Source organism: Eurosta solidaginis, chromosome 2 (genome assembly GCF_040869045.1).
Source record: "Eurosta solidaginis isolate ZX-2024a chromosome 2, ASM4086904v1, whole genome shotgun sequence".
Lineage (NCBI taxonomy): Eukaryota > Metazoa > Arthropoda > Insecta > Diptera > Tephritidae > Eurosta > Eurosta solidaginis.
In genome coordinates, this window is record NC_090320.1 from 12,560,816 (window position 1) to 12,585,795 (window position 24,980).

At 36.5% G+C, this 24,980-nt stretch overlaps 3 protein-coding genes across 5 annotated transcripts in view; 2 read left to right on the forward strand and 1 right to left on the reverse strand.

The window, feature by feature from the left end:
- The window catches only part of LOC137239303 (pickpocket protein 19-like), a 126,061-nt gene that overhangs the window by 26,874 nt on the left and 74,207 nt on the right, over positions 1–24,980 (reverse strand). The window lies entirely within an intron of this gene.
- LOC137239052 (uncharacterized) lies at positions 1,897–8,126 on the forward strand. The gene is made up of 2 exons (XM_067763973.1): positions 1,897–3,178; positions 6,816–8,126. The coding sequence occupies exons 1-2, from the start codon at positions 1,907–1,909 to the stop codon at positions 8,109–8,111; spliced, it is 2,568 nt and encodes an 855-aa protein (XP_067620074.1). The 5' UTR covers positions 1,897–1,906; the 3' UTR covers positions 8,112–8,126.
- On the forward strand, positions 20,887–21,968 carry LOC137239053 (zinc carboxypeptidase A 1-like). Its single transcript, XM_067763974.1, has one exon. It carries the CDS (start codon positions 20,887–20,889, stop codon positions 21,919–21,921), a length of 1,035 nt encoding a protein of 344 aa, XP_067620075.1. The 3' UTR covers positions 21,922–21,968.

Sequence of the window (24,980 nt, forward strand, 5' to 3'; positions counted from 1 at the left end):
AGGTATTAAAGAGTATTTTAAAAGGGAGTGGGCCATAGTTCTTATAGGTAGGCGCCATTTCGGGATATCGCCATAAAGGTGGACCAGGGGTGACTCTAGAATGTGTTTGTACGATATGGGTATCAACTGAAAGGTGTTAATGAGTATTTTAAAAGGGAGTGGGCCTTAGTTCTATAGGTGGAAGCCTTTTCGAGATATCGACATAAAAGTGCACCAGGGGTGACACTCTAGAATGTGTTTGTACGATATGGGTATGAAATGAATGGTGTTAATGAGTATTTTAAAAGAGAGTGGGCCTTAGTTCTTTAGGTGGACGGTGGAGGTGACCCAGAACAACATCTGTCGGGTACCGCTAATTTATTTATATATGTAATACCACGAGCAGTATTCCTTCCAAGATTCCAAGGGCTTTTGATTTCGCCCTGCAGAACTTTTTCATTTTCTACTACTTAACATGGTAGGTGTTCCCTCATTTTACAAAGTTTTTTCTAAAGTTGTATTTTGCGTCAATAAACCAATCCAATTACCATGTTTCATCCCTTTTTTCGTATTTGGTATAGAATTAAGGTATTTTTTTTTCATTTTTCGTAATTTTCGATACCGAAAAAGTGGGCGTGGTCATAGTCAGATTTCAGCCATTTTTTATACCAAGATAAAGTGAGTTCAGATAAGTACGTGAACTAAGTTTAGTAAATATATATCGATTTTTGCTCAAGTTATAATGCTAAAGGGCCGAGCGGAAGGACAGACGGTCGACTGTGTATAAAAACTGGGCGTGGCTTCCACCAATTTCGCCCATTTTCACAGAAAGACTTATCGTCATAGAATCTATGCCCCTACTAAATTTCACAAGGATTGGTAAATTTTTGTTCGACTTATGATATTAAAAGTATTCTAGACAATATAAATGAAAAAGGGCGGAGCCACGCTCATTTTGAAATTTTCTTTTATTTTTGTATTTTGTTGCAACATATCATTACTGGAGTTGAATCTTGACATAATTTACTTATATACTGTAAAGATATTCAATTTTTTTTTTTTAAAGTGGGCGTGTTGTTCTTCATCCGATTTTGCTAATTTTCATTTAGCACATATATAGTAATAGTAGTAACGTTCCTGCCAAATTTCATCGTGATATCTTCAACGACTGCCAAATTACAGCTTGCAAAACTTTTAAATTACCTTCTTTTAAAAGTGGGCGGTACCATGCCCATTGTTTAAGATTTTACTAATTTTCTATTCTGCGTCATAAGGTCAACCCACCTACTAAGTTTCATCGCTTTATCCGTCTTTGGTAATGAATTATCGCATTTTTTCGGTTTTTCGAAATTTTCGATATCGAAAAAGTGGGCGTGGTTATAGTCCGATATCGTTCATTTTAAATAGCGATCTGAGATGTGTGCCCAGGAACCTGCATACCAAATTTCATCAAAATACCTCAAAATTTACTCAAGTTATCGTGTCAACGGACAGACGGACGGACATGGCTCAATCAAATTTGTTTTTCAATACTGATGATTTTGATATATGGAAGTATATATCTATCTCCATTCCTTTATAACTGTACAACTAACCGTTATCCAATCAAAGTTAACACAGAGTATGCAAAGCACATCATGCCAGAGTTCAACTTTTCGAATCACATAGTCGAAAACAAATGTTCCCCAATAACAATCATTTGAAGAGTCACAAACAGTCCTTCACGTATAAGCAAATAATCTACAAATAAAAAGCATTCGACGGTAGAATAATAAACAAACAAACACTATTTTATTTAAAAAATATTTGCACAGTGACAAAACTATGAACACTTCTAATGTTCTCGTATGGCCTATTTTGCCCAAGAGCTTCTATAAAATGGAATTGAAGACAGGCTGCGCAGTTAGTTGACTTTGATAGGTATAAGATGTGGGTACAATTCGCTTGCATTGTTGTATTAGGTTTAGGAGTAAATCTCGACTCTTGTCGTGCTGAACTAAAGCGATACGACAATTATGGAGTCTACCTACTGCAACCGAGTAGCCAGGAACATTTGGACGCAATTAAGAAATTTTATGGTTCTATTGAATCGTTCCATTTTTTAAATCGACCGCGCAAGGTAAACGACAAATGTCATGTACTGGTCGCACCAGATCGTATTTCTAATTTCACAGCTACCTTAGAACAAGCTAAGGTTTCGTATACGTTGGTAGAAGCCAATGCGCAAAAGAATTTAGAAGTGAAGGACCTTGCAGCGGATATCAAAGAAAAATACAATTGGGAGAGGTATCATCAGTTGAATCATACATATGATTGGCTGCGCGCTTTAGTTAAAGCATATCCAAATCAGGTGAGCCTAATTGTGGCAGGCAAATCTTATGAGGGGCGTGACATATTGGGTGTACGCATCTCTTATGACAATAGTAATACGGCAAGTGGGAAGCGACGCAGTATCTTCATCGAGGGTGGGTTGCATGCACGTGAATGGATTAGTCCTGCCGTTACAACTTATATTATAAATCAATTGCTCACGAGTAGTGATAAGCGTGTACGTAAGATCGCCGAAAGTCATGTTTGGTATGTGGTGCCACATATAAATCCTGATGGTTTCGTCCGTACCTATACCACAGATCGCTTGTGGCGTAAGAATGCCAAGCCATATGGCAAGTGTTTTGGTGTTGATATAAATCGTAATTTTGACTTTCATTGGGATGAGATTGGTGCGAGTAATGATCCTTGTGAGGAGGACTATGCAGGGCCTAAGCCGTTTTCCGAAATCGAAACGCAAACACTCTCTGAGTACATAAATAAAATAAAGGATGAACTTGTACTGTACTTGTCATTCCATTCATACAGTCAAGTCTTAATTTTTCCCTATGGATATACCAATGCGAGGCCCGCCACTTATACGAACTTGAAGCGCGTCTCTGATGTTGCGGTAGCTGCGATTTCAAAACGTTATGGTACCCAATATGTTGGTGGTATTGCATACGAAGTTGAGTATCCGGATTCGGGAACCAGCACAGATTGGGCTTACGGTGAAATTAATATACCTTACGTTTATTGTTATGAACTACGGCCTCTAGGAAACGTTACATGGGACGGATTTGTTTTGCCAGCCAACAAAATTATTCCTACTGGAGAAGAGACAATGGATTCTGTGATTGCAATGATTGAGGAGATTAGTAAATTAGTTCAGTAACCATAACGCACTAATGCATATTATCGTATATTTGTTTTGTATTTTAATATTTGTATTGTATTGCCAATAAAAAATTATTTTTAATGTTTTTTTAGAATTAGTTCTATATAAACTTTGAATGGAATCAACTGATTTTTGGATGCAGTGGAAAATGGAGATGGAGTGGTACATAAAGAGAAACAAGATGAATCAGAGAGTAATTAGTGGGAGAGGGACGAGGAGGGAGGCACCCCTAGCACGATAGAAATTTCTTGAAATTAGGACACAACACATAAACACATTTTTTCAATAAAACGGCAAAACTATTAGACAAATCGTATTTATGGTGCATGAGAAAGAGGCAGGGGAAGTGGAAGAGGGAATAGTAAAAGGGCGGGACGAGAACGGTAGAAGAAGAGGTAAATTGAAAAGGTTAGGAGAACAGGATGGGGATAGAATGAGGCAAAGCAGAGGAAGAGAGAAAGGAATACGGCTAAAGTGATGTAAATGAAGAAAGGAAGTAAAAGATAGCACTGTCATAAATACACTCGGGGTAGTGTGGTGGTAGCATGCTCGCCTACCACACTGACCATCCTGGGTTCAAGTCCGACACAAAGAAGCATCAAAAATTTAAAAACAATTTTTTCTAAGCGAGGTCGCCCCTCGGATGTGATTCGGTAAATACTACGAGTCTATTTGCATGTCGATCCTGATGCCATGGTCAACTAAGAAGTCCACTCCCAATATGACTTCATCAACGATCTCCGCTACAACGAATTTGTGTAGAATCGTGACCTTACCAATTAAGACTTCACATATCAATTCTCCCTGGACTTGGTTATACTCGCCAGTGACCGTACGCAACCTTGCTCCAGGTAATGGCTTTACTCTCCTCTTGACCAAATCAGATCGGATTAAGGAATGAGTGCTCCTGTATCTACAGTCAGTACATGCTCTTTGCCATCCACGTTTCCTCTGACGGTAAAGGGTTGGTTTCCTCAAAATCGGTGCCCCTATTCAGCTGCCGTTATATAGCGGTAGAGTATGTTGTCAAAATTGTTGGCAGTGTAAAAGTAATTATGTGTAAACTAAGAAGACGGTAAGTTCACCGTAACGTAATATAGCGGCAGGGCATAAAACATTACGGCTGTCGACGGTAGAAACTCGTTCATCACTGTTTTTTGCCACCGCTATTGTTAAAACGGTGAACAACGGTGTCAAATATTTATAAAATAAACAATATTTTTGAATAAAATTTTTTTTAACATGTTTTATTTTTGTATGTGCAGTTAAAAAAATAAGAGAAAAACTAAAAAAAAGGAAAAATGTAAAATAAAATGTTGTGGATCGTCTGCCGTGTTCATAGTTTCCAACAAAGCGGTGCCGCTGAAAACGGAGAGTATACCGGGCGTTCTTTAGCGGTCGTAGTAAACGGCACCGCTTTCCGAGGAAACCAAACTTTAAGACTGCTCGATTTTTTCCGATTTGTGATACAGATATCACAGGACATTCAATAGTTGGGGCAAGTTATCGATCTTTACATCTGACTCGCTCTTGCCCATCTCCTCCAGCTTTGCACTTAAGACCACCCATGCTGTTGTAACCACTAGGGTCAAGACCGCAATGACGTGCAATGTGATCTGGCTTCCCGCATTTGATTACTCTATCACGTCGCTTTTGCAATCCTTTCAGCGCCTGGAATATTGCGCGCACCCAGTCTGGCCTTTCTACTTCCACACGGCGTGCTTTGAAAACTGGGTTACACAGAAGCGATGCTGTTTCCTGAGTCAGCACATGGGATACTGTTTCAGCAAATGTTGGCCTTGGATTTGCGTATGTCGCTCGCTTCGTTTCAACGTCCTGTATTCCATTAATAAAGCTCTGGATTTTTACCCTCTCGGTGTATACCACGGGTGCGTCTGCATTTGCGAGATGAGCCAATCTTTCAACATCCGACGCAAATTCCTGCAAAGTCTCATTCGCGTTTTGGTAACGGTTTTGCAACTCTCGACAGAGGCCATCAATGCTTCATAACTGTTCCGCTCGTACTCTGGAATAGTCTGTATGATTTCAGCTGCAGGCCCTTTCAATGCCACGAACAGTGCAGCAACTTTATGTTCCGCATTCCAGTTGTTGACTGCTGACGTTTTCTCAAATTGAAGCTTGAATGCCTGGAAAGGAACAAAATATAAGTTTTTACCTTCGGATTTCTCGCGATTTAGTTGTAACTGCTGCATAAGACGTTTAACGCTTCCATCTCGGCATCAATTTTGTTCTCGAGTTGTAAAAATTTTGCATCCTGCTCTTCCAGTTTCGCAAAGACCTGTTCCGAAATTTGAGTCGACATTTCAGATATACGTGCCTCTTCCGCTGCCAGTTGAGATGACATATATGTCTTCTGTTCTTCCAATTGAGACGACATTTGCGACGACATTTCTGAAATGCGTGCCTCCTGTGACTCCAGCTGAGATGCCATTGACGATGTTTTTGCAGATATTGCATCCAATATCATGTTAAAATCTGTGCTCGTCACTGTCTGCGGTGTTTCGTTTTTTTCTTCCATTTTTGTTGTTGTCTTGTCGCTATCAGAAAGAAGGACATACTCGTCACACTAATTTGAGGGTACTTCACAATAACACTTATACTTCACAACCAAAAGCGTGTTTCAATCAAACTGCTTACTGACTACTCAGATTTCGATGCTTTTATACTCTCTGTTGCCTCGTTCACCCATTTCTCCTAAGGTCTAGTAACTTCGCGAACTTCATGATTGGTTACCAGCCATATACGTACATGTATATCTGTAGTTTATAGTCTCTCGCATAGCAATATGCGTGTGTATATGTGAGTACTACTTCGGCTGATGGTGAGTATCTCTCTGTTGCCTTGTATGTACATGTGTAAATGATGATTGATTTGTTTACGTACATACAAGTGGTTGCTTAGTATCGGACTAGGGATGCTAGTATCACTTAGTAATATGAATATTCGTTACAGCGCATTACATTTTTTGTATGTATGTTTTTTGTATAACTCTCCCTTTTCACCTCGCTCTTCTTCTTAACCAGCAATCCTAGTTGATACCGATATTGTGAAAGCACATTCTGTGATCACCCTGACCCTCTTCTTGGTATATATCTCATAAATAGTACGAAACCAACGCAGCTATTATTTTTAAAACTGGCTCATTTAATCTTGAGTTATAAGGAATTTTTTTAAATCAAATTCAAAATTAGCGAAAAAAAACGCACAATCCTGGTGCACTTACAAGAAAGAAAAGGTCACAAAACAGATCCGTCCATGGGACCACAGAAAAAGTTCGAAATTGGATGACTCACTCATTAGATATTTTAGAACAAATACCTGTAGAAATGAGACTGGTTTTTGATACTTGAGTTTTGGAATCTTTTTTCGCTTAGAATGTTCATCCGTGGGCCGGTGAAAATTATCATTAATCATCATTTCCAACGCCCTTCTTTTTTTTTATTGATAGTGAGATATCTTATGGGTCTTACAATGAATTTTTATAATCCGACCTAAAATTGTATAACAAATAATTGGAATATCGATAAAAGTATGAACATCCCCAATGTTGTTTAGTGACCTGCAATGCCTAAGAACTTCTATAAAATGAGTTGCACCGGTGGCTTCGAAGCTAGTTTACTACGAAGTGCATAACATGTGGGCAAAACTAAATTTAATATTTTTAATCGGTTTAACAGTGCATCTCGAATGCGGTCATGCTCAACTCAAACGGTACGACAATCATATCGTCTATGAAGTGCAACCGAGCAGCCAGGAAGAGCTAAACGCACTTGGGAAAATAGATTCTAGTGAGTCAGTGATCTTCTTAAATCCAGTGCGTAAGGTGGGCACCAAAATTAATGTAATCGTCGCACCAAATCAAGTTACTAATTTCACAGCTGCTCTTGATCAGTCCAAGGTTTCATATACATTGATAGACAACAATGCGCAAAATAAATTAGCATTAAAGGACCTTGTGATGGACGTTAATGAAAAATATGGTTGGAATCAGTATCATCAGTTGGACAGTACATACGCTTGGCTGCGCGGTTTACCAAAAATATATCCAAAGCAGGTGAGCTTATTCGTCGCTGGAAAAACTTTTGATGGGCGTGACATATTAGGCGTGCGTATCTCATATGACAACATTAATACTACGACGGGCAAGCGGCGCAGTATCTTTATTGAGGGTGGCATACATGCACGTGAATGGATAAGTCCTGCCATTACAACTTACATTATTAATCAATTACTGACGAGCACTGATAAGCGTGTGCGTCAGATCGCCGAAAGTCATGTTTGGTATGCGGTGCCACATACAAATCCCGATGGTTACGTTCGTACGTATACAACAGATCGTTTATGGCGTAAAACTGCCAAGCCATACGGCAAATGTTTTGGTGCTGATATGAATCGTAATTGGGACTTTCACTGGGATGTGATTGGTGCGAGTAATGATCCTTGTGAGGAGGAGTATGCAGGGCCTAAGCCGTTTTCCGAAATCGAAACGCAAACACTCTCTCAGTACATAACTAAAATAAAGGATGAACTTGTACTGTACTTGTCATTCCATTCATACAGTCAAGTCTTAATTTTTCCCTATGGATATACCAATGCGAAGCCCGCCACTTATACGAACTTGAAGCGCGTCTCTGATGTTGCGGTAGCTGCGATTTCAAAACGTTATGGTACCAAATATGTTGGTGGTATTGCTTATGATGTTGAGTATCCAGATTCGGGAACCAGCACAGATTGGGCATACGGTAAACTTAATATACCATATGTCTATTGTTATGAATTACGTCCTTTAGGAAACGTAACATGGGATGGATTTGCCTTACCGGCTAATCAAATTATTCCTACTGGAGAAGAGACAATGGATTCTGTGTTGGCGATGATTGGGGAAATTAATGTTTTGGAGAAATAATGGAGTAATTTTTGTCAAACGCAACAAAATTTCTGTTTCGTGAAACCGTTATCTACTTATCTTATTTTACATGTAATTTCTAAATTACCAATAAAAAAAGGTTTTGTTTTGCATTAAAGCTCAACAAAGTTTGTTCGTTTTCTTAATTGAGTCTTACTATTAGTGCTATGTCGTTACCAAAGATTGAATATAATTCGAGACGAGTATGAATTATTTTCAACTAATTAGGTTAAAGCTTAAATTCACAAAGTCTTAGCAGAAAATTCAGTTGATGATAAAAGTTTTAAAACCAGAGAAAGCTGACCAACGTGCTCATGCCATCGAACGTTTTGCTTACCAGGTAGCGAGGAATATGATGTATCTTGTATTCTAATCGGTTTCCAATCAACAAGAATGGCGAATCGCCTCCGTAACCGCGGGGCCCGTCCGCTCAATATTGTAGATCAGTTTTAGTCTAGCCTATTGTATGAAAAACCGAACAATGAAATTGTGTATCCGGATTCGGGAACCAGCACAGATTGGGCATACGGTAAAATTAATATACCGCATGTTTATTGTTATGAATTGCGTCCTTTAGGAAATGTCACATGGAATGGATTTATTTTACCTGCCAATCAAATTATTCCTATTGCAGAGAAGACAGTGGATTCTATGGTGGCAATGATTTAGGAGATTAATGTTTTGAAAAATAATTGCACAGTGCAACTAAGAAACGAAAATATTAATATTCCATGACAGCTTTATCTGTTATTTAGATCTTTATTGCCAATAACAACTATTTCGGTTTTTTCAAAAAGCTTGAAAATGGGATTGTTTTCTTTCGTGATTGAGCCCGTATTATTAGTTTTGGGTTAAAATCCAATAGTGATCACACATCGCCCAGGTAATCTTCCAAGACCCATGTTATGTTTTAAGTAATCAATTATTAAGTACATATCTACGCTATGGTTGTCCTTGCTGCATTAAGTCTTTAAGGTGTGCTCAAAGGCTGCAGAGAAGCAGTCAAGCTCTAGTCGAAACAATGGTGAGCCAAGTGGAATAACGTACGAAAGCAACGATTTTTGCCCTTATATAAAATCCGATTTTAATCCTTTTCCCAGTCTTTCATTCCGGGCCATAATTTGATGAGCCAGGTATGATGAGAGACTTATTGAGTATACTTTTTGTACGTTGACAATGCTTTAATAAGGCGAAAATGCTTCACCTTTCTAGAAACTGTGAGTGGCCCTTCAATTCTGTTATGATATGAAATATTGTCCCAATTTCTAGGAAATACACTTATACATATTTATAGGGCGTTTTGATTATGAGTCTGTATTTGCGAGAAAAGATCAAATGCATTTCAGAAATGAACAAATAAATGTATTTCAATAACGGAAAAATGTACTTCAGAAAGGGATAAATGTATTTAAAACAAGTAAGGAAGGCTAAGTTCGGGTGTAACCGAACATTACATACTCAGATGCCAAATTACAGCTTGCAAAACTTTCAAATTACATTCTGTTAAAAGTGGGCGGTGCCACGACCATTGTCCAAAATTTTACCAATTTTCTATTCTGCGTCATAAGGTCAACCCATCTACCAAATTTTACCGCTTTATCCGTCTTTGGTAATGAATTATCGCACTTTTTCAGTTTTTCGAAATTTTCGATATCGAAAAAGTGGGCGTGGTTATAGTTCGATTTCATTAATTTTAAATATATATATATATATTTATTTATTTATTTATTTTATTTATATAGTTATTTATTTAATAATTTTAAATAGCAAGCTGAAATGAGTGCCCAGGAACTTACATACCAAATTTCATTAAGATACCTGAAAATTTACTGAAGTTATCGTGTTTACGGACAAACGGACGGACATGGCTAAATGAATTTCTTTTTCCGCCCAGATCATTTTGATATATAGAAAGTATATATCTATTTCGATTAGTTTATGCCGTTACGAGGTACCGTTATGCGAACAAAATTAATATACTCTGTGAGCTCTGCTCCGCTGAGTATTAAAAAAGAAGAGAACTGTAGATTAGAAACAAGGCTATGTGAAAAGTGCTGGGATCGCCAACTAAGTCAGTTGCGGCCACTACGGGATGCCCTCGAGGGGGTGTACTCTCTCCTCTCTTGTGGACCCTGCAGAACACTTAGTAATCTGCATCACAGGGATGCGCGAGGAAACAATATACAATCGCGTGCAACAATGCCTGCTCAGCATTGTAAAGTGCTGTGATAGAAAACCACTATATGTGACCCGGCCTATGAAAAGGTGGTTTATGACTCAAAAAAGAAATTGCGAGAAACAGCTGTTAAAGATAAAAAACTATCGAAACCAGAAAAAAGGTTGAACAATTTTTTTTAGTCATAAGCCACATTTTCATAGGCCGGGTCACATATATCAATCCTAACCAAACTTTCCTAGAGCCTTTTACACGGAGAGCAAAACTGTTCATGTTAGAACCATCACTGGGTGGCACCAAAATCCGACTTTAAATGGAAGTAAGAAATACTTAGGCGTTACACTAGGCGTTGCACTCGACTCTACGGCAAAACATGGGGGCTATCTCCCAAACGGTATACTAGAAACTTAATACTTATGTGGAGCCAATAGTGACCAATAATGCACTTAGTGCCGTAGTGGGAGTTCTTCCCTTCCCTAGAGAAAGAGGTGAATATTGCTAGATTGGAATCCATGCAATAGAAGTTTGCGGTAGAGAATGCCTACGAAAATGCCTATCCTCGAGGAGTATCCTCATTATGTCAGACAGCCATGCAGTTTTGGATGCCTTGCAGTCCTACACAATTACTTCTGAGCTAATGGATGAATACATTGGGGTCCTAAATGATCTGGCAGAAAACAAAACAAGATTTTTTTAGGGTAGGTGGCGGGCATCAGGAATATGAAGGCAATGAATAGGCAGACTCCAACAATCTTTTCAACCTTTGAAAAAATAGGAGAACTATTCAAGGGTTTTACAATGTAATTTACAGCTTCTTCGCTTTGCAATTGGTCTCTAAGTATTGCCTTTTTGTTGCTATTCCTTTTATTCATCATTTAGGCATATACTAATTCTATATGGTTTTTCAATCCTTCTTGTGTGGAATATTAATAGGCGCGCTTAAGAGCTTAGTAACATTGGATTTCTATAGTAGTGCTTATTATTAGCAGTACTTCCGCTGTTCACTATTATTATCTGTATTTAATTAGCGAGACATGCTCACATATTTTTTTTCCCATACCAACAACTCATGTTGTTGTTGTTGTATTAACGATAAAGATACTCCCCGAAGGTCTTGGGGAGTGTTATCGATGTTGATGGCCCTTTGCCGGATACAGATCCGGCACGCTCCGGTACCACAGCACCATTAAGGTACTAACCCGACCATCTCAGGAACGATTAATATGACCACATTAAACATCCTAGGCCATCCAGCCCTGCCCAACCCCTAGTTCCATGAGGATCTTGGGGTTGCGAGAGCTCGCTTGCTAAATATGTGTATGATATATTCATATTAGTAACAGGATTACCCTCGCGTAGGTGACGTTGCATGAGTAGATAATCTGGTAAGCATGACTATGTGAATAACCCAAATATATTTTGCCCTAAAGTTATTGTGCGCATACACCCGACACATTTCATTAGCTTGCAACAATCAGTATATACACAGGTGTTTCCGCAATTCACAGAACGGTATATAAATGGGTGAAAGTTTCTCAAGTGGGCCACCCGAAAATTCTTAAATCTCCATTTTTCTTGTGAATCTATTTCGACAGACTTTGGCGCCCTTTACTAATGTGTCAACAGATTTTGATGGAAAAAATTTGTTGTTGCTAATATCAACAAAGATTTTAATATATTTTTGTCAAACATTTTTATTAACTTCCGCTTGGTATATCGATTTTAAAAATTCAAATGGCCATCGACAGAGAATTAATCGTTCTTTAAGCTTATAATTTGTTTTTTCGAATTTATTATTATATATAAAGGTTTTCCATAAAAAAATTCTTTATGCAAAATAGTGCAAAAAATGTGTGCTGCATCGAATTTTTTGACAAAAATCAGTTATGTTTACAAATGCCGTTGAGAAAAAAAGGGATCGAATTGGGAATAAAAATTATGAATAATATACTCATCACCCGCAACGTGAGAGTACGCACGTTAAGAACGTGCCCGTAAAGGAATATTTACATATGTTTACTTAGAAAGATTTTCAAGAATCGATGAGCCACTTTCTATATTTAATATTCATTATTTAGCGCATGAAAATGAGTATCAAAATCTATCAAATGAATGCAATATTAATTGAGACCCAAAAATTTTTAAGCCCCTCTAGATTGTAAAATCCGCAGTAAAGCAAAAATTAAACTTCTATTAATTGTTCTTTAACCTAATAGCTTTGTTTTTGAAAAGCTGTTTACAATAGCTGTTGTTAAAAATTCAAAATCAAACATCATTAACATTTTTGTTCAGGGACTTTTAACCACTCAGACATATGAATGCCCCCTGGTCGCTTTGCAATTGGCCTCTAAGTATTGCCTTTTTGTTGCTATTGCTTTATTCACCATTTAGGTAAATACACTGAAAGAAATTGTGCTAGTAAAATCAACAAATCGGTTCTGTTGTTCTTGACTTAACAGAGATTCGGTGGAATTGATCGAATTATGGTTAATTCTACCGAGTTCTTTGTCAAGCGAACAAATTAGTTTAGTCATTTCAACAGAAGACAAATTGTCGCTCTTAACCCTAGAAGCCTAACCTACGCCTGCGAGGCGTACATTGATTTTAAAACTCTCTTTCTTTTTTAAACTGTTTAAGTTAACACCTCGTGCTTTTTCGTCAAGTCAGTAGTCGGTTGATGCTTGCTGAGCGCGCACTTTTCGCTGATTCAAACTTCACCATTTTTGAGTTTTTCACGTATAACACGCCTACGAGACGTATGTTTAGGCTTTATGTAAGTTTTCATCACGATTGGATATATTAATATTTGGGTGTTTTATGCTCATTATTTCTGTATGTACATATCTTATAGAACTTGTGAATATGTCACGATATAATAAATTGAACGTTGACGATATTTTTGCCATCCTATGCGAAGAAGATAACATAACTGCAGACGATTCAGCTTCAGAAGAAGAAGGAGAGGAGAACTGTCTCCAGAATGTTGAAAACAATGATGAAAACAGCTGTGATAGTGAGGATAAACAAGTAAATTCCTGCACTGAAGAAGATATCGATGCTGCCGACGTTTCAGTTACTTTCAGTTCCGAACGAATACATCATATTTCTGACAAAATTATTCGTGGTAAGAATGAGCATATTTGGTCAACCAGTAAGGCCACATTATCTCATAGAACAAAAGCAATGAATATAGTTCGCGCATGTCGGGGTCCAGCAAGCGCATGCAAAAATATATTTGATCCCTCTTCATATCAGACGAAATTTTAAATGAAATTGTTAAATGGACCAATGTCGAAATGATAACTAAAAGACAAAAAATATCAAAAACAACAGCAACTTATAAAGACACTCAATACTTAGAGATTCGTGCATTTATAGGCATTCTAACTCTGACTGCTGTCATGAAGGATAACCACCTTTCAACAGACGAATTGTTTGATTCTACTTTTTCTGGCACACGGTACGTTTCAGTAATGAGTAAAGAAAGATTTGAGTTTTTATCTAGATGCCTAAGAATGGACGATAAAACCTTGCGTCCGATGCTTCGACCAAATGACGCATTCGTTCCAGCTAGAAATGTTTGGGAAATGTTTATAAAGCAATGCCGAAACAACTACATTCCTGGATCGGAAGTAACAATTGATGAGCAGTTACTAGGGTTTAGAGGCAGATGCCCCTTCCGGATTTATATTCCGAATAAGCCCAGCAAGTATGGAATCAAGTTTCCGATGATGTGCGACGCAACGTCCAAGTACATGATTGATGCGGATCCATATACTGGAAGAACCACAAATAGTGGAGGCATTCCACTTGGTGAATTTTATGTAAAAAAATTGTCGAAAACCATTCATGGTTCTAATAGGAGCATAACATGTTATAACTGGTTCATATCAGTTCCCCTGGCTAAAAGTCTTCTTCAACCGCCTTACAAATTGACTATAGTTGGCACAATACGTTCTAATAAGACAGAAATACCTGAAAAACTTAAAAATTCAAGATCCCGATCTGCTGGTACTTCTATGTTTTGCTTTGATGGGCCACTGACACTGGTATCTTATAAGCCAAAGCCCTCAAAGATGGTTTACTTATTGTCCTCTTGTGATGAAGACGCAATAATTAATCATTCAAGTGGAAAACCAGACATGATTCATTTCTACAACCAAACAAAAGGAGGGGTAGATTCATTTGATCAGATGTGTTCGTCAATGTCATGCAGCCGTAAGACAAATAGATGGCCAATGGCTGTATTTTACGGCATTCTGATCATGTTATTTGTAAACAGTGCTATAATTTATAGTCACAACATGGCGGAAAATAATAAAAAGCCTTTGAATCGCAGAGAATACATGAAGCAACTATCTACAGATTTGATGAAACCATGGATGGAAGAAAGGCTTCAAGGCCCAACTTTGATCAGGTCTGTGCGAGACAATATAGGTACAATTCTCGGCGATCCTACAAGTACACACGATAATTCTCAATCAGAAGAATTAGAACCTAAAAAACGAAAATATTGTTGTTTCTGCTCCTACAAAAAAAAGAGGATGTCAAAAATAATGTGCTATAATTGCAAAAAACCAATATGTTGTGAGCACAAACATGATGTGTGTGTAGACTGCTCCTAAATTATATACACATATATATCTAGTCATCCAAAGACTGATTACATTACAAATAAGTAAAACAAACCATTTTAGTAGATAGAATAATCAACTGTTTTTTGTTTTTTTTTCTAAATTGTTTAACTTTATTTTCTATGCACCTGGTTTTTATATTCGTTATTTTTTGTGATAATAAATATGTTTGAATTAATTTTATTTTATAGAAAATGTGTTTTATTAATAGTTTGTATTCCGATCGAAAACTTCATTAAAAAAAAACTATATAACTAAGCAGAATTTATCTCAGAGGTTATTATTAGTACATGTACGCCTCTGAGACGTATGTTTATGCTTTATGTATTACTAAAATAGGTTAGGCTTCTAGGGTTAAGTTAACAAAATTCTGTTAAATTGAGAGATTCCTAATCAATTTAACTAACTAATCAACACAACTGATCTCACTGGACATTTCAACAGCGAACAACAGTCAATGCATGAACAAATTTCAAAGAGAATTTTACGCTCACTGCGCTGCGTTCTCTACTTTGTACTTATGACGATGGTGCCACTTGTTAAAAAAAACACCAAAATAAGAAAACCACCAAATCGAAAAAACACACAAATTAGGAAAACAACAAAAAACTAGTTTTTCAGTTATCAATACAAACCGAAAAAAGCCTTTTTGGAATTTACTGTGCATAAAACAACAATTTTGCAACTTCTCCTCCAAGCGAAATGCAAAATTGCACTCTCTTGTTGCAATAGTTTTGTTTGAACGAATAGGATTTTTCCAAAGTTAGTAACATTTTGTTCAAGTTTTTACGAATTTTCACTCATGCGAACGAGTCTAAAAAGATAATAAAAAACATCATTTTTTTATGTTGATGTTTCCGACAGCATACAAGTTTGAGTTGTTTTAGAATCGTTGCAAAATAAAGTGTTACGAGAATTAAACTTGCCGAATTACATGTAAAGTTACTCTAGTGGTGAATTACCTTCCCGCCATTTGATTCTTTACTTTTCTATAACTTACAAGTTCTATATTTACAATGTTATGTCAAACATTTATACTACAAGATTTGTTTGAAACAATCAAGTGTGGAAACTCTACATGCGAGAGAAGAAATTGAGAATGAGCTGCAACGGAAAGAATTGAGAATAAGTTTCGCGACTACTATTTTCATTTCTATTTGAAAAGTTAAGTGACGCGCGGCGAAGTTCAAAACTATAAATTAAATAAATTTGAAAAAATAAAATTTGGTGAAAGTGCGATTAATAAAACAAAGTAATAAAGTGTATAATATTTAATGTGTGCCAGCATATTTGATATATACTGAGTTTCACTTCTTCACATTTGATATATACTGGCACACATTAAATATTATACACTTTATTACTTTGTTTTATTAATCGCACTTTCACCAAATTGAAGTTCAGTTAGTAAGTACATACATATGTACTTATTTGCCCGATTTTTGTTTTAAATTCAAAGAAAATGGAAACATTTTATGTCAAAGTACACAAATATAAATATAATTATAATATAACAATATGGTGAAAATGTTTAAAGAAAAAGTTGAAATAAAGTTCTTGAAACCGACGCCAATGTGGTCTAACAAACGGTGTAGTGCCGTTATTTTCGCTAGAGCATGTGTGAATATGTATGTAGCAAGCATGCGTATTTATGTATATATGTACGTATATATATGGCAACATACTTTCGTACAGAGCTGTCGATGGTAATTCGGACCAAGTTTCGTTTATTTGAATTCAGATTTAAGTTATTATTATTTTAATTAATATTACTAAATATAGCAATAAAATCATTAGAAATGAAATGTACTTATGTGTAATTTATACAAATAAAAAAAAACTACGTAAGTTTAAATTTATATTTATCCCGCTTTTATTTTTTCCACAGGTATTAATGTCATATAAACAGAAAACTCTGTTGATCTAAAAGTTTACGCTATTAATATAGAAAACACAAAAATATCTGTTATTTCAATAGATTTCAATGGTAGTGTCATTTCGACAATAAACTCTGTTAATTTAACAGTTTACGCTGGTTATTTCGAATGAACAAAAATCTCTGTCATTTCTACGGCTTTCGTTGTTAGTCTCATCTTAACATTAAATCTGTTAATTTAACAGTTTGCACTGGTAATTTCAAACGAACAGAAATCCCTTTCATATTAACAGTTTTGATTGGTATTCTTAGAGCGACAGAAGAAATTGTTAATTTAACAAAACTATGGGTAAAGTAGAATGAACCAACTTTTTTCTTTATTTGACTACTAAAGCGGTCAATTACGAATCAACGATTTGTACGCAGTTGATTCAACATCTTGTTGCGATGGATACAAATTTACAGAAATTTCGGTTGAATAGACCGGTATTTCGCTGTGCACTATTATATCAATATTATTAACTGCATTTAATTATCGAGTTATGCTCATATTGCGTTATACAATTTTATTTGATATTCGAGAAAATTGCAAAATTTACAAACGGCTGGGACATGTTTCTGAGTTTCACTTCTTCATCAGCTAGCTTCTCGGATCTGAGTATTGATGTTGCCAAAAAACACTCTTTCGGTAGGCTTTGATACCCATTTTCACGCGCCAAATGATGAATATTAAATATATACATATAATGTGCTTGAAAATCATTCTAAGTAAAGATATTATTTCTTAACGTGCGTACTCTCACGTTGCGTGTGACGACAACAAATTTGTTCCAGCGATATCGCTTGGCATGTGAGGGCATCAAAGTCTGTCGAAATGGCGCATTCGCAAAGAAATTTCGGATGGGCCACTTGAGAAACTATAACCCAAGTAGTAAATAAAGCAGCTCTGTTACATAATAAATGCTTATTTGCCTAATACTTATTTGGTAAATATTTTTTGCTAGCTCAAGTAATCAATATTTGTGTTTAAAATAAAAAGCATAACAATAAAAATTGGTTTTCTATCCACTGGTTCAAGCAAATACTACACCTTAGACTGGGCCGGAAAAAGATATACAAAAGTACAACCTCTCCATTTTATGTTGACAGGGTTTCGGCACGAAATTTGTTCTGTTTTGTTATGCTTGAATTTTTTTTTTTTTTTATAATTTGTTCATAAACCCCGCTATATTTCATACTTCTGACTCCTTGATTCTTGAACATTAGAAAGAAATATAGAGTTTCTCAGCACCAAAATAATGGCATACTAATTTTAAAAATAAATATATACAAGTTACGAAAAAAATAAATTTACTATCCCTGTTACAAAGAACGGTTTTTTCCCGATACCCTCCCAACATACGCTTCAAAAATAGGAGTGGTTAAACTCATTACCATTATCTTCTAGCCATTCGAAGTAAGAGATTTATTACTTTAAATATAAGATAATCACCGTTTCTTGGCAAAGTTTCCATCTGACACCATGAGATCTCCGCATAAAACGCTCTAACTATATGTAAGCAGCTTTAGATTAATAAAATTTTATTCAATATTAATTTAGTTTTAATTTCAATTCGAATAAGATTTTAAAATTAAATTTTACTAATTTACTAATTTAGAATTGTGCAGTTTGAAATTTAATTTAGAGCAATGCATTTATGGCATTTTTCTCTGAACTGTATGTAGAATCCAAATTTATTAGATACATTCAAAAAATTAGCACACTTCTCCGTTCTCTCTTTATACCAATCTCGGCTACTTTATCCTCCATTTTTCCTCTTATTCTCGCCCATCCCTTTTTCTAGTTATCTCCTTCCCACTCCAATTCCCACTCCCACTCCAACATGCACTCCCAACTCTCACTCCCAATCAAACTCGCACCCTTAACTCATATATAGCATCTCTATAATAAATTTTGAATACCTTTATAGAATAATTGCGGAGTTAAAGCAATTTTAAAATTTCCTAATAGGAGGCTTGGAATCGGCTACCTTTTCAAGCAATTTTTTTCAAACCATCCTTGAACCAGAACGAACAAAACGAAAAAAAAAACAAGTAAGCAAGGCTAAGTTCGGGTGTAACCGAACATTACATACTCAGCTGAGAGCTTTGTAGACAAAATAAGGGAAAATCACCATTTAGGAAAAAGAACCTAGGGTAACCCTGGAATGTGTTTGTATGACATGGGTATCAAATGGAAGGTATTAAAGATCATTTTAAAAGGGAGTGGGCCATAGTTCTATAGGTGGACGCCATTTCTGGATATCGCCATAAAGGTGGACCAGGGGTGACTCTAGAATGTGTCTGTACGATATGGGTATCAAATGAAAGGTGGTAATGAGTATTTTAAAAGGGAGTGATCCTTAGTTCTATAGGTGGACGCCTTTTCTAGATAACGCCATAAAGGTGGACCAGGGGTGACTCTAGAATGTGTTTGTACGATATGGGTATCAAATGAAAGGTGGTAATGAGTATTTTAAAAGGGAGTGATCCTTAGTTCTGTAGGTGGACGCCTTTTCTAGATAATGCCATAAAGGTGGACCAGGGGTGACTATAGAATGCGTTTGTACGATATGGGTATCAAATGAAAGGTGTTAATGATTATTTAAAACGTAGTGGGCCTTAGTTCTATAGGTGGACGCCTTTTCGAGATATCACCATAAAGGTGGACCAGGGGCGACTCTAGAATGTGTTTGTACGATATGGGTATCAGATGAAAGGTGTTAATGAGTATTTTAAAAGGGATTTTTTTTTCATTTTTCGTAATTTTCGATATCGAAAAAGTGGGCGTGGTTATAGTCCGATTTCGCCCATTTTTTATACCAAGATAAAGTGAGTTCAGATAAGTACGTGAACTAAGTTTAGTAAAGATATATCGACTTTTGCTCAAGTTATCATGTTAACGGCCAAGCGGAAGGACAGGCGGTCGACTGCGTATAAAAACTGGGCGTGGCTTCAACCGATTTCGCCCATTTTCACATAAAACAGTTATCGTCATGGTATCTATAGCCCTACCAAATTTCACAAGGATTGGTGAATTTTTGTTCGACTTATGGGGCATTAAAATTATTCTAGACGAATTAAATGAAAAAGGGCGGAGCCACGCCCATTTTGAAATTTTCTTTTATTTTTGTATTTTGTTGCACCATATCATTACTGGAGTTGAATATTGGCATAATTTACTTACATATATACTGTAAAGATATCAAATTTTTTGCTAAAATTTTATTTAAAAAATTTTTTTTGAAGTAGGCGTGTTCGCCATCCGATATTGCTAATTTTTAGTTAGCACACAAATAGTAATATGAGTAACGTTTCTGCCAAATTTCATCATGATATCTTCAACAACTGCCAAATTACAGCTTTCAAAACCTTTAAATTACCTTATTTTAAAAGTGGGCGGTGCCACGCCCATTTTCCAAAATTTTACTTATTTTCTATTCTGCGTCATAAGGTCAACCCACTTACCAACTTTCATCCCTTTATCCGTCTTTGGTAATGAATTATCGCCCTTTTTGTTTTTCGAAATTTTCGATATCGAAAAAGTGGGCGTGGTTGCAGTCCAATTTCATTCATTTTAAATAGCAATCTGAGATGAGCGCCCAGGAACCCACATACCAAATTTCATCAAGATACCTCAAAATTTACTCAAGTTATCGTGTTTACGGACGGGCGGACGGACGGCCATGGCTAAATGAATTTCTTTTTTCGCCCAGATCATTTGGATATATAGAAGTCTATATCTATCTCGATTAGTTTATGCCGTTACGGATTGCCGTTATGCGAACAAAGTTAATATACTTTGTGAGCTCTGCTCACAAAGTATAAAAATTATCGAGATCGGTCAAGCCGATTCTGACTTTTAGCGAGACTTACGCTCAGCAATTCATTTTTGTATATATGGATGACGCTAAGAAATATCTCTCCATAGTAAATTTGCCACCCTAATCTAGCAAAGCTATTAGCACCCCTAGTGGTTTCATATGAAAAAATTCTATAAAAAGCCATTCACCTTGGACTGGAAAGTTTATTTAATTTTAAAAGCTCAGCATGTGGCTAAAAATAAGTCTGATCTTTCTAATCGGCTTCATAGCCAATCTCGATTACGGCTATGCGCAGGAGGCATCAAATGTGGAGAAGGAGTTTAATAAAAACTATGATTGGAAAAAGTATCATGAGTTAAATGAAACATACGATTGGCTGCGCGCTTTAGCTAAATTATATCCAAAGCAGGTGAGCCTATTCGTAGCTGGCCAAACTTATGAAGGACGTGAGATGTTAGGTGTACGCATCGCATTTGACAACGGCAAAAAGGCGACTGGGAAGCGACCCAGTGTATTCCTTGAAGGTGGCATGCATGCACGTGAATGGATTAGTCCTGCCGTTACAACGTACATTACAAATCAATTGCTAACGAGCACTGACGAGCGTGTGCGCAATATAGCCGAAAGTCATATTTGGTATGCGGTACCTCATACAAATCCCGATGGTTATGTTTATACGCATACTACAGATCGTTTGTGGCGTAAGACGCGTAAGCCATATGGAAAATGCTTTGGTGCTGATCCTAATCGTAATTTTGACTTTCAATGGAATACAACTGGTACGAGTAATGATCCTTGTGATGATTTGTATGCCGGACCCTCGCCATATTCTGAAATTGAAACACGTACATACGCCGATTTCGTAACCAAACTAAAGGATGAGCTCGTATTGCATTTACAATTTCATGCATACGGACAACGTTTACTCTTTCCTTATGGTTATACCAAGACACTGCCACCCACTTATAATAATCTAAAACGCGTCTCTGATGTTGCTGTACCGGCAATTACTAAACGTTATGGTACCCCATATACTGGTGGTGCTGTAAGCCAAATTGAGTATGAAGATTCGGGTAGCGTCACAGACTGGGCATACGGTAAATTAAATATACCATATGTTTACTGTTACGAACTACGTCCTCCGGATGATGCTCCCTATAATGCCTTCCTTTTGCCCGAAAACCAAATTAGACCTACTGCAGAGGAGACAATGGATTCGATGGTGGCAATGGTTGAGGAGATTGATCTTGTGGAAAAGTAGATAAACAATTTAAAAGTGCAAACCTTTCTGTTTTGCGAATACATTTTGAGTTTTTATTTGTAAACATTTTGTGTTTTTTCTTCAAGCTTAACGTGATTGCGATATTAAAATGAGCTCTGGAAACATTAAAACATTTTTTAAAAACTTTTCTTATGGTATCAGTAAACCTTTAAATTTTTGTATGAAGCTTATTAATTTGAGGAAATATATTTAATTTTGTGTTTTGTTGATTTTCAGACAGGGTGGATAATTGATGTACATATATTTTCAAATTTCGCTTTGAGACAAATCGACTACGGCGTTGCTCCATCTTCAGTGTAATGTTTCGCTCGCTCAAGATGGCACAACGACGAAACCGGTTCGTCTTAAACAAAATTTGACAAGAGTTGTGGGAAAATCGTTCAATATACATGAAAACATATTTCCCATCAGTTTTCATTTAATTTCAGTAGAGTTAGTCTCGTGGTACTTTCATGCGATCAAGAGATTATTTCGCTTCATTCCAATGACTTCTGCGTATAAACATGCTATTATGTGCTCTCACTCTTGAAACTATAAATATGTTCTAGGTGGAAGAGTAATAAAAAAATCTAACTTCCCAAGAGCAATGAAGAAATTTTAGTTAATAATTTGTATTTCTCCGAATCGAGCAATGAGAGTTGAAATTGGCTTGTTGAAAATCCTGTTCGATCTTTTGGTTTGCTTAATTCGTTTACGGTGAACATGTGAATTGAGTATGGTAAGCTTGCCGAAGATATTTACAGCGGAAATGTTCAACTGCTGCCAATGTTGTTACAAATTGGCATTCCCTTGAAAAGGACATACTTACCAATGGATTTTGTATCCCCAATATCGCTAAAATTTTGACATATTTTAAAAATTTTTTAAAAAGTTATATGAGCGTGACTCGCTATTTGAATAATTATAGATAATATTTATATAATAGTGAACAGCGGAAGTATTGCCAATAAAGCACTGCTAAAAATTCAATGTTACTATAAGTTCTGTTGAACGCGCCAGTAAATATTCCATAGAATTTATATTAAAAAGAAATAGTACACATATGTACGCAATCTATATCTATAAAAATCAAATTCTGTGTGTGTGTTGCCTATGGAAACGTATTTTCCACACTACAATCATCACCAAATTTTGGCCATAGGTTCCTTCGATCAAGACGAAGGTTTTTCATATTTCAGAATTAAGAATTTTAAATTAAAATTTTTTTTTTCAATTTTGAAAATATCTTTTTTCCAAGCCGAATTGCAAACAATTTCTCAAAACTACAATAGAACTGATATATGTATATAACTTTACAGAACACCCGTATGATGGCGTTACACTAACAAGATTTTGTCATGTTTGATTTTTTTTTCTCAATAAGAATAAGAATCTGCAACATTCATTCGATCTCGGGCGTTACAACGTAAACTAGTATTTATGAATTCATGAGCTTAACACCGGCTTATAATAATTGAATATTCAATTATCTATTATGTTTTTCTAAGAGAAACTGAAAAGAAAGAAAGATACATTTACTGGCATATTGCGATGGTACCATTTCGAAAACCGCCAAGAATTCATCATCAGGCAATTTCGTAATGTTATCAAAGGTTTCACCGAGATTCGAACCGCGAATCACACGGTGAAACTGCAGTTACCTTAACCACTAGCTAGTAGTTTATAAAAGGAATAGCAACAAAAGAGGCAGTACTTAGAGATCAATTACAAGAAGTGCAGCTGTGTACTAGGAAGAGGATTTACACTAGAAGGAGGATTTACACTAGAAGAAGGATTAATGGTGGAGATTTCGAGTTCAAATTAAGCTGCTGAAAAGCTAGCTGATGAAGAAGTGAAATTCAGAAACATGTTCTAGTAACCATCGCCAATAAAAAAATGTATAAAGCAAGATGAGCCTGATTCGCTAATTAAATACATATCGCACACCTAGATCAATAGCGAGCTAACTCAAAAATCGGAAATTTCGAAGTTATGTGTACCTCCTTCTCTACCCAACACCGTTCTCAGATTATTTTTTTACCTTAGAGACATTTTGAGCAACTAAAATTTCCCAAATATTTAACCGGCACATTTCTCAATTTAATATCATAAAAATACTCCAGTATTGGAATCTTAGAATCTAACATATGATTCTAAGAAGAGAAACACTTAGATAATCATACATTAGTAACTATATTTTTCCCAATTTGAGAAACAGCATTTTTAACGACCACTAGCCACTATCGATTTTTTATTTATTTTTTGATAAACTATTTAAGTCAACCGAAAAAAAGATAGCCCAAACATAAAAATAAATTAGAGCTAGCCATTGCTCACAATGGGGAGGGGTGCTATCACCTCTGCTGTGGACGCTGGTCATCAATCAACTGCTCAGGCGTTTTGATGAGGGACCCGTAAAACTTACGGCTTACGCGGATGACGTTGCAATTGTCATAAGTGGAAAGAGCCTTCCAACGATTAGCTCTTTGATGGATCGGGCGCTTCGGGATATTCATACCTGGGCGACAAATGTCGGGGTGAAAGTCAACGCGGATAAGACGGATATGGTCTTGTTTACAAAGAGGTACAAGGTCCCAAATTGGATCAGGCCTAAGTTAGGAGGGGTGACCCTACAAGAGAAACCTTGCACAAAGTATCTAGGAATCATCCTAGACAGTAAGCTGTCATGGAGAAGAGGGTGAAGAAGGCTTCAACGGCACTTTATGCATGTAAAAGAATGCTGAGGTGTACGTGGAGCTTATCGCCCTCTCTATCTCATTGGGTTTTTACAGCCCTATCCTACTATTGAGTTCTTGTTTGGTGGAAAGCCACACAAAAAGCAACCTACCTCAAACAATTAGAGGGGGAATGCAGACTATCATTACATTATAAGCTTAGCATTACGAGAGCCCTGAAAACAACCCCGACATCTGCACTGTATGCCATTCTGCACATTCCACCTGTATACCTGGTAACAAAGAACACAGCGTTAACAACTGCAACCAGGCTCGGTGCCTCGGGGCAGCTTGAGCGCCCACCATACGGCCATAGTAGTATAG

Coding starts and splice junctions, on each gene's coding strand:
- LOC137239052 (XM_067763973.1), top strand. CDS start 1,907: ATGTGGGTACAATTCGCTTGCATTGTTGTATTAGGTTTAGGAGTAAAT. Junction 3,179..6,815: donor AGATTAGTAAATTAGTTCAG/TAACCATAACGC, acceptor GTGGCTTCGAAG/CTAGTTTACTACGAAGTGCA.
- LOC137239053 (XM_067763974.1), top strand. CDS start 20,887: ATGTGGCTAAAAATAAGTCTGATCTTTCTAATCGGCTTCATAGCCAAT.